At 49.9% G+C, this 10,158-nt stretch overlaps 1 protein-coding gene across 3 annotated transcripts in view; it reads right to left on the bottom strand.

The window, feature by feature from the left end:
- Nucleotides 1–1,645: 1,645 nt before the first annotated feature.
- BRD1 (bromodomain containing 1) overlaps nt 1,646–10,158 on the bottom strand; it is a 69,787-nt gene continuing 61,274 nt past the window's right edge. For all 3 annotated transcript variants that reach the window (XM_036760127.1, XM_036760128.1, XM_036760129.1), the window contains exons 11-13: nt 5,921–6,030; nt 4,020–4,174; nt 1,646–3,499 (exon numbers count right to left, since the gene is read on the bottom strand). In XM_036760127.1, coding sequence (XP_036616022.1) covers nt 3,316–3,499; nt 4,020–4,174; nt 5,921–6,030 — 449 coding nt within the window. In that variant the 3' untranslated portion in view covers nt 1,646–3,315. The remainder of the gene's footprint in view (nt 3,500–4,019; nt 4,175–5,920; nt 6,031–10,158) is intronic.

The following is a 10,158-nucleotide window of genomic DNA, read 5'->3' as shown; positions in this document are numbered from 1 at the left end:
CAAGCAAATCCAGCCTCAGATGCTTATTAGCTGTGTGACCCTGGAAAAGTCATTTAACCCCTGATTACTTCCCCCCCAAAAAATCATAAGGAGTGTGGTATCACAGGCAGGGAACTGCCAAGCAAGCAGTTTCCCTTTACCGGGCAGGTGGTACCTTCTCCTAGAACCACGTCCTAGAGGCTCCCCCAGAGCAGTGACATGTGTCCTGCCCAAGGCAAGGCACTTAGGCTGCTCAGGGGCTAAAGAGAAAAGGCCAAAGTCTTGCTTCGAGTGGTGAGGACCCTCCCAACGCTTCCATTAGAGTGGGAGCTCCTTTGAGGGCAAGAAGGAACTGGTCCTGCCTTTGTATCTCTCCAGTGGTACACAGTAGTCACTTAATAAGTGCTTGTTAACCTAAAACTCTACAACTCCACAATTCTAAAAAAAATGAAACAAGACTGAGAAAAAGCATACAGTTGGAGCGCTCCTGCAACGAGCGGTGAGCAGCAGGAGTCGGGGCCTGGGCACCCTCTGCCAAGCCCCTTCCCCTCTCCAGGCTCTATTCCTCTACAAAAACCAGGGGGTTGGACAACACTGGCTTTCTGCATTTGTGGCTGCAAGGCCAAAGCCTCTGTTTCCCCCCACGTACCCCCCACCACACCCTGATCCGGGGGAAGGCTGAAGAGACAGCTGAGGACTGGTCTGCCTCAGGAGGAAGGGCCTGGTGGCTGGAAATGACCTCACCTACTTTCCCAGGATGAGGGGATTCTGCCAAGGTCCCTCTCAACCATGAGATAACAATTCTACTTTCTGTCCATCGGTCTGTCTCCATGTGTCTCCCACATGATCCCTCCTCTGACCCCATGGCCACACCCCAGTTCAGGCCCCCAGCCCAGAGCGACCACAAATAGGGGATCTAGGCATTGCAGCAGACAGAACGCTAAGCCCCGAGTTCAAATCCAGCCTCAACACTTCCAACTGTGTGACACTCTGGGCAAGCCACTTAAGCCAGCTGCCTCTTTCCCCAGCACAATACCCCAACGTTGTTGTGAAGCGCTAGCGCAGCACTTAATAAATCGTTATCGCTTCCTCCCTTCCCTCATCGATACCCCCGCTTTGAGTCTCCTTCCACTACCCAATAATACATTCGTGGCACCGATACCGAAGAAATATTCCTAAAATACAGATTTCACCAGGTCACTCTCCTGCTCACACAACTTTACTGGCTACCTAGTGCCCTAAGATAAAATACCACCTGGTCAGCCTGGCGCCCGAGCTCTCCAGGCTGGCTTCAAACCACCCAACGGCCCATTCGCAGTTCCTAGAGATCACCTCGGAGCCTGTGTTACAGTTTCTCTCCCACTCCCTCAAGGCTCAGCTTCCCTTCCAGGAGGGCATCCCTGGGTGCCCATGCTCAACCCCCAGGGCCCAGCATGGTGCTGGGTAGACATCCTTGAAGAGCTAAGCAGACCTGGGCGGGTTGTGGCCGGCACAACCCACTCACACCCAGCAGCAGGTTTTCCACCAAGGCCCAGGCCCAGGTCCAGCAGGAGAAGGGGGGTGGGGGAGGTGGGGGACATGAACTGAGCCCACGCAGCATCTGCTCTGGAGGCAAGACATCTGCCAAAGGGAAGACAAGGAGGAGTAAAGAATTTTTTTTTTATTTTCAAAGCTTCTAAGGGGGTATTACAAACAATGGAGAATTTAAAAAAGAAACATCAAAAGCTATTTTTTTTAAAGTAACTGAATGACCCTTTAAAATAAAAATCTGAGATTAAACAATGACGAATGCTAACCGATTAAATCTTTTGAAGAAGAAAAATACGAGCTTTGCCTCATTTGCTAACCTGCTATCGGCAGCTGGGCACCAATGGTCTTTGAGGTGTTGGCAGAGTGTGGTGGTGGACACAGCCCACGCGTGGCACAGGAGAGTTCAGCGGTAAACGGCCGCATGCGATCCATCCTCCCGCCGGCAAACATGACGCTGTCCTTCCCACTGCTGCCTTTCAGCATTTCAGTGAACGTAAGAATAAAGTGGCGACAACGATCCAAATCCTGACTTTATTTTTTAATATAAAAAATGCAGTTCTGGAAACCCCCCCCCTCCTCTTGCCCTAACATAATGCTTTACCTCTTAAAAATAAAAATAAAGTCCTAATTCTATATACATCACATGTACCATACAAAAGGTATCCAAAGTTTCTATTGCTACCAAAGGGTTCTAAAGTAAAACATGTTACAGAAATCCCCTCGTTGTAAACAAAAGATTACAAGGTACAAAACCCAATTACACACAAGCCACCGGGTCCTTTTCGACAACAATTGTGATACAAGTTTCTCCCATAGCAAGTTGAACGCTCATGTGCCTGTATAAAAATGCATATCAATAGACTTTTTCAAATTTATTTTTCATTATAAAGCAAATTAATACTTTCTACAATAAATAAATCACAGGGCGGCACACCTAGGAAAAAAAATAAAGTCACTGGGAGATGGATGGGAGGAGATTCTGAAGGGAGCTGGATGAGAAAAAGATCAGGGGAAAACTAATGGGCTCCGAGCCCCCCCCCCCCCGACCCAAAGCGTGCCAAAGACCAAGGGGCTCCCCGAGCCATTCTGGGCAGCAATGGAGTGTTTTTGGTGATCTGCAAGTGATGTACATAGCATAAATTTACTCTCCACCTCTTTCCACAGAGGACCCTTCAAAATAAGGTCATTTTCTTAAAATACACTTTTTTGTCATTGTAAATTTACATCAGTCTTATTAAATAAGTGGTACTCTGTGCAAAGAGGATGATTTACAAAAATTATTAAAACATTCAAAAGTCTTTAAAAAAAAGCCACAGACCCAGGAAAGTAAGAGAAGCAGCACCATACTGTAGGCCCGAGGATTGAAGCCGACGGACGCCTGGGATGTCTCCGGGATCTCGGGGTGGACAGGGCCGCAAAGTGGTGCTCAGGTACCCGGTTTCAGGTAGAAAACATGGAAGTAAAACCACCCCCACCCCCCAGCTGGGGACAAAGAAAGAATGAAGGAACTCCTACTGAAAACCAGAATAAGTTAAGTTCTGAACAATATACACCTATGTACAGCGGTTTAGGGACACTATGGACAGACACTCGGAGCAGGGTTGTGAAGGCTCCTCCCGGCAGCGACGCAATGATACAATCATTAATCAACAGGGCAATGGCGAGCGGAGAGCACACGCGGCGGAGAGCAGCGCTCGGCCACTGCATCCATCAATGATTACAGAGCTAGATCTTCAGAACATTCCTTTGGAAGAAGAGAGTCCAAGCCCCCTGAGGCCTGCTCGGGGTCACGGCTGTGCCGGGCGCCTAGTCAATGTCGCTGAAGTCACTGACCGGATCGCCGTGGACGCGGCTCAGGTGGTTGGTGGCACGATCAAAGGCGATCCTCACAGCTTTGCGGATGCTGGAGTTCCGGCCTTCCATCATTTTCAACTTGTCTATTGTCTCATCGATTCCAAGGGGGACCATTTTGGATTTGGGAAGCCACTGCCTTTAGAAAAGGAGAAGGAGAAGGAGGATTCAGGATCAGGGCGGGGGACTCGCGCTAACTGAAGGCAGGCTATTGCTGGCCAAGTTTCAGCCAACCCCATTACAAGAGCACAAAGAGGGCTTCCTGGCCCAGCATCAGCCAGGCGTTCAAATTACTCACGAAATTCAAAATCCTTTCACACATTTTACTGATGAATTTGTTTCTCATGTGGCGTGTCATTCCATGCCCCACTCCACCCCCAAACACACATATCTCTTTAAAAAAATACCAAAGCACTTTATGCCTCCACTGAGGAATAAAATACTTCTCTCCAGGCCAACATCCAGTGGAATATTTAGAAAGGAACGTCTGGATAGAAAGGCTGAGCATCCCACCCCACAGCACCACGGCCGCAGCCTGGGAGCTCTCTCCCTAGCCCTGGCCCCGACCGGGGAGACCCTGATGGGGCTCCTAAGAAGAGATGCTGCCACGTGGTCTGGAGGACTTGGCGCCAGGTGGAGCCTTTCAAGGGCAAACTCACCAACTCCTTTTATTGTCAAAAAACAATACTAAGAAGAGCTTCTCGTCGGCCTTGGTCTGCATCTGCTCTCCGACCTTGAGCACATCCAGGGGCGGGGCCGGAATGGTGACGCCGTTGTGATGGCCGGCCACACGGGGCATCTGGGGGTCAATTATCTGGAGGCAGGAAGAGCGGGAGAAGAGCGATGAGAGGCTGCGGCTTGGCACCGCCCGGGTGTGCCCCTGCCCCTCCTTTTGGCACGTGCGGGGGTTGGGGCTGTCTCTGGGGCCCGGCCGGGGAGGATTCGGCTGGGACAGGGACAGAGAGACTTGTGGCAAAGAACAAGAGGCAACCAAAGACTTTTAGAAACAGAGAAAGTGAGAAAGAAATGCAACCCAACATGCCAAGAACTCAAGCAGGGAGCTGGGCTCCTTGGGCACATTCTGTACCTGGCCGCGGTCACCATCGCAACCAGCCCTGCCTCTACCCAGCCCACTGCGCAAGGCCCTCCTCGCCTCCCACCAGGACTTCAGGCCAGCCCACCTCAGACCCAGCTACCTTCTGCTCAGTCAGCTCCAGGGACTCCCTACTCTGGCTCGGAGTCAAGATGAAGGCCCGCTTGGTTCTGGAAGCCCTGCATGACCCAAGCCCCACAACCACTCCTGGCTTCTCATGGCCACTCCATCCACCCCACTGTCTCATCCTGGCCTTTTGGCTGGTTCTCACATATAGCTTTCCACCTGCCTGGCATGCTCCCCTTCCAATGGTCTCCAGGAGGCCCCTCCCAGCTTCCACTGCCCACCCCTCTTAAGAGTACCCTCCTTCTAGAGGATGTGGGAAAACTGGAACACTGTTACACTGCTGGTGGAGTTGTGAACTGATCCAGCCATTCTGGAAAGCAATTTGGAACTATGCCCAAAGGGCCATAAGAATGTGCACACCCTTTGACCCAGCAATACCACTTCTAGGGCTGTACTTCAAAGAGGTCACACAAATGGGAAAGGGACCTCCATGTACAAAAATATTTATAGCAGCTCTTTTTATGATAGCAAAGAATTGGTATATGAATGTAACGGAATACTACTGTGCTATAAGAAATGGGGAAGATACGGACTTCATAATAACCTGGAAAGACCCGTGTGATCTGATGCTGAGTGAGCGGAGCAGAGCCAGGAGAACACTGTACACAACCACAGATACATGGATCCTGTGAGGACTAACCCTGGCAGACTTGGCTCTTCTCAGCAATACAAGGTGCAAAGACAGCTCCAAAGGACTCACGATAGAAAGAGCCATCCACATCCAGAGAAAGAATTATGGAGTCTGAATGCAATGGAGGCAAACTGATTCATTCCACTGGTCATAATTCTTCTTTACAATTGACTGTGGTGTAAGTAAGTTTAATGGGAAGGTATATATAGAAGATATATCGGATTCCATGCTGTCTTGTGGGGGAGGGAGGAGGGGAGGGAAGGGAAGAAAATCTGGAACTCAAAAACTTGTGGAACTAAGTGTTGTAAACTAAAATTAAAAAATCTGAATTAAAAAAAAAAATACCCTCCTGGTTTATACATGGCCTCTTCCTTCAAAATGCCTACAAGCAGAGTGCCCAGTGCACAATGGGGCTTAATAAATGCACAATGGCTTTAAACATGCCCATTATTAAGCACCACAACCAAGCCATTTCTTTCCGTGAGATCATGGAAAGGGTCAAACCATTTTCAGCCTTGACTCATTTTAAAACTACCCAGAGTGCAGGCTTGTGCAAAAGCAGCCAGGCTGTGAGACCCCGCTGTGACAGCAGCAGTCCACCTATGCCCCTCTCTGCAGGACGGCTGCTGTGTGTGCCGAGGGGCCCCTGGAAGAACACAGTCCAACACCCATTCTACAGAGGGGAAGCTGAGGCCTGGGCTCCCACTCACCAGGGCAGGGTAGGAGGGGTATCCGCTACATTTGGCCCACACCACTTTCAGAGGCTCCAGGACAGAGGCTGCTGCATCAGTTGAAATCCACATGCTGTTCTGGCCAACTTCTAAGTGGGAAGAAGAAAAGCAAAGAAACGTCACGAGAAACAGATACCTAGGTGAGTGCCAGCCCACCCCCAACCCCAGTGAGTGCTGACTCAGCATCAATGAGGCCAGAAGGCAAGAAGAGACAACGCCTTTCTCTGACTTTAACAAGATTTAACGATCCCCGGGCAGTCAGACCAAAAATAGGAGCCTAGGGCTGTGCTGCTTCTGGGGGCTCCCCACATGGGTACACACCAGGCCCAGCATCCCCCCATTCTTCTCTGATGCCTGGTTTGGCAGCCCCCCCTATACTCATGCCTTTAGGGTGCTGGGGCCTCCCCTCTGCTTTCACCAAGCTGCCCCAACCCTTCTCAAGCCCCTGTACTCCCCCACACTGATGCCAGCTCCATTCCAGGAGCCAGCAGATGACCCCCCCCCCCAACAGCGAGGGAGTCCCACAAAGGCCTAGAGCCAACAAGAAATCCCATGCCATGTGCATGGCTCCCAAAGAGAACATGTCAACTCCATTAACGCCTTGATTTTGTCCACCAGAGGCTCCCAGAGGGAGGCTGGAAACCAGGTTTTTATTCCAATGACGAACTCCGGAAGTGGGCACCAAACCAAGGGTCTCAATTTTTATCTACCCCTAACTTCTGGAGCAGCACCATGAATGTGCAACCTCAACCTGGGGCGGGGCGCAGCTAATGGATAAGCTGCCTTTGTTTTCATGAGATTTTTTTTTCTCTCAAACACGTATTACCAGGAGCAATGCAACATGCAACAGGAGATGACCAAAATAACCCATGAAATGCTATTTCTTGGTATCACTGGAAGGTCAAAATCAGCTACCCTGATTGCTCTACTCCTCGAGAATGCCAGAGCATTCCTCCACTTCAGCACATCTTGTTTCTAACTTCTGATTCCCCTTAGAGCAAAAATGTAAGAACAGATGGGATTCCAGCAGCTCCCTCACTGGTCCCTAGATACCCTGAGAGCACCAGCCACCAAGCGTAGAAACACTGTGATTCTTAGCGGCCCTTCGGTCTCTGCCACTGGGGTACAGGAGTGTTCTGGGAGGACGAGCACCTCCAGTATGTGGGCTGCTGAGCCCTTTTCTCAGGACTGCCCATCCACCTTTGGTGTCCACCTTCATCCACCTCTCCACTGTGGCTCCAAGAAGCTGCAGCACGTGCGGCAGCCACACCCCAGGAAACCATTTCGGCAGATGGGGGCAAGCAACAGGCCTTAGACCCATCAGAGTCAGGAGGGTGTCCAGCATAATGACGGATGAGAACAATCTGCTCCAATGGCCATGAAGGTGGCTGGAGCAAGTGCTGTGGAGCACACGGGAAGAACTCCAAGGCCAGGCACTGCAACCCAGGCCGTGGACAGTCACCTTGACTTCTGTCTTTCCAGTGGACTTTGATGAAAAGGGAGGTTGACCACTGTGTGCAACTGTTCCTCACTTCAATCTAATTCAGGCACGAGTCAAGACATCACCCTGTGATGTCACTGGTCTTCTTCAAAAAAGGACGACAAACAATAACAAACGAGAAGCAAAAGGGACCAGGGTCCAGCTGGGATCAAAGGCCACTGGTCACATAGTGAGCCTACTGGCAATGAGCTTCTGCATACTTACTCAGCAAGGCCTTCTTCCCCTCTGGCCTTTACAAGCCTCTAACACCAAACCTTGTACAATCTTAAGAGAAAGTCTATCTACCACGGCTTCCTCTGTCCTCCCTATCCTTCTACCCTTCCTCTCCCCACCAGGATCTTTCAAAGGCCAGCCCAAATTCCACATTCTTCATGAGCCCCAATCACTCCAACCTAAAGTTATCACAATCATCTAAATTTCTAGAGTATGTATTGTCTACCACTAACGTGACACCACAAAACATGACTGTTCTTCTCCACAACTAGAATTATCATCGCTAACAGCAGCAGCAAGCAATGAATGAGCACCTACTATGTGCCAGGAATTATGATAAATGTTAGAGAAGGCAAGGAGCCAACATTCTAACGCGAGAGATGATATACAAACAGTATCAAGGGGAGGTCATCTCAGAGGAAAGGCACTGGCAGTGAGAGGGACCAGAAAGACTTCTCACAGATGGTGGGATCTGAGCTGAATGGAGGAGGCATTCCAGGTATGGGGGGGATAGCCATGGAAAAGGGACAGAGACGTAAGATAGCAGTGTGGGAAGAGCAAGAAGGCCCCCAATGACAGATCACAGAATACATGGAAGAGGCTCAAATGTAAGATGACCAGAAAGGTAGAAAGACCAACACAGCATTTTATATTATTTGACCCTGAAGACAGAAAGGAGCCTCTAGTGAGTAAGGAGGGTTATAATATGGTCAGAGCTTCGAGTGGAAGACAGACTGAAGTGGGGAAAAACTGGGGCAAAGAGACAAACCAGAAGGCTACCACAAGAGTCCAGGCATGAGGCAACAGGGGCCAACATGAGGGTGGCTGCGGAGAAACTATAACAAAGAAGACAGGAGACGTTGTAGGACAGGAACAAGACTTGTCCGGATACATGGGGTGAGGAAGAGCAAGAAATTGAGGATGCCCAGAACCTGTGAGCCTGGGGAACTCAAGAGGATGGCGCTGACTTGGACAGTAATGGGAAAGCACAAGACAAGAGGGGTGTGCAGGGAAAAGACAGGCATTCAATTCTGGACATACCAAGTTTAAGATGGCTATGGAATAGCTGGCTTGCCATGTCAAACAGGGAGCTGGGGAGATGAGAGACAGAGACCAGGGCCAGAGGGAGGAGCGTTTCTGCCATCTTGGCCAACAATGTGGGATGGGATGTCTAGCCCTGTGCTCTGTACCCAGAAGTCCCTACTCAAAGAACAAAGCTCCAATCTAGACAAAAGACACCACAAGAAACACTGCCCCTGCGAAGGAAGATGGCAAAGCTGCCCAAATCCTGGAGTCCAACACGGTCTCACTGCTCTTCACGTGGTGGCTGCTGGGAAGGCTATGGGCATGTGGGCTGGCATTCACTCCTCTCCAGCAAAGTGTCCCTGGCATGCGATCCCGAGTGAGAAAGGAGCCAAGGAGCACAACGGAGGACAGCTTGACAGCCAAACTCTGGGGGGAAGGAAACACTCAATGCCAAAGACTAAGCCTGGTGGAAAGCAATTAAATGATAATTAAAAGATCAATATTTAAAATTTAAAACTATTGTCAAATAAAATTCCTGCAGCCATCAGAAAAAAAAAAACTGGGGGAGGAGGTGTTACGTGAAATTCTGACCGCTAACCATTCCCCAACAGATAAATGGACAAAGGATAGGACATTTTCAAAAGAAGTGCAAACTAATACAAACCTGAAAAATGTTCGATGCATCACCTTCCGTCCATCAAGCTGAGCTAGCAAAGCTGCGAGAAGGGCATTCTCAGGAGCCACTAGTCTTACTTCTCATGACTAAAAAGGCCACAAAGTTTGGGCACTACCAGCACACGCGCGCAGAGTCCCCTCAGAATCATCTGGCGTTTCAAAGTCGTAAATAATCTCTTTGTGTTTACTTTGCGCACACATGCATCACTAACAATTTCCTTGCTCTAGATCAGGCCTGTCCAACCTGAGGTTTTTATGGAAACAACAGACAACGTATTTTGATTTGCCATTTAGTGAGAGCTCCACGGTAGCTCAGCTTCCTTTACTAAAGCATTTATGTAAATTTCTATGCTTGTAAGCAGGCTGCATTTTGGACGGCCCTGCTCTAGATCCAAGGCATGTTTGTTTCCAAATGAGCAGAAAACACCAGTGGCCCCACTCTGACCATGCTCCCATCCCTGTGCCTCCTCAGGACCTGCACACATGCCCACAGCTGTTCTCCAGCGACTTCACCAGACAGGTACTGAAATCCCGGGAGACAAAACCCCTCAAATCTCGAGCAGGCAGATGCTTAAAGAACACATGAGCAGGGCTGGCATTCAGAAACCCCCTCGCTGCCACACTTTAAAATAATCCTCATTTTACACGTCCAAGCCTAAGCTCTCTCAGAATCACAGAGAAGTCAATTCCCTGATGACACGCCCAGGATTCAGGAGGAAGGCTGCTGCCATTCAGACTGAGCTTCCCTTCTCTCCCCCACCCTCAGAAAGGCTGGGAGCTACCCTATGCAGACACAGAAGGA

This window comes from Trichosurus vulpecula, chromosome 5, assembly GCF_011100635.1.
Source record: "Trichosurus vulpecula isolate mTriVul1 chromosome 5, mTriVul1.pri, whole genome shotgun sequence".
Classification (NCBI taxonomy): domain Eukaryota; kingdom Metazoa; phylum Chordata; class Mammalia; order Diprotodontia; family Phalangeridae; genus Trichosurus; species Trichosurus vulpecula.
Note: the sequence above shows the minus strand (reverse complement) of the source record. Positions and strands in the feature narration are given on the sequence as shown.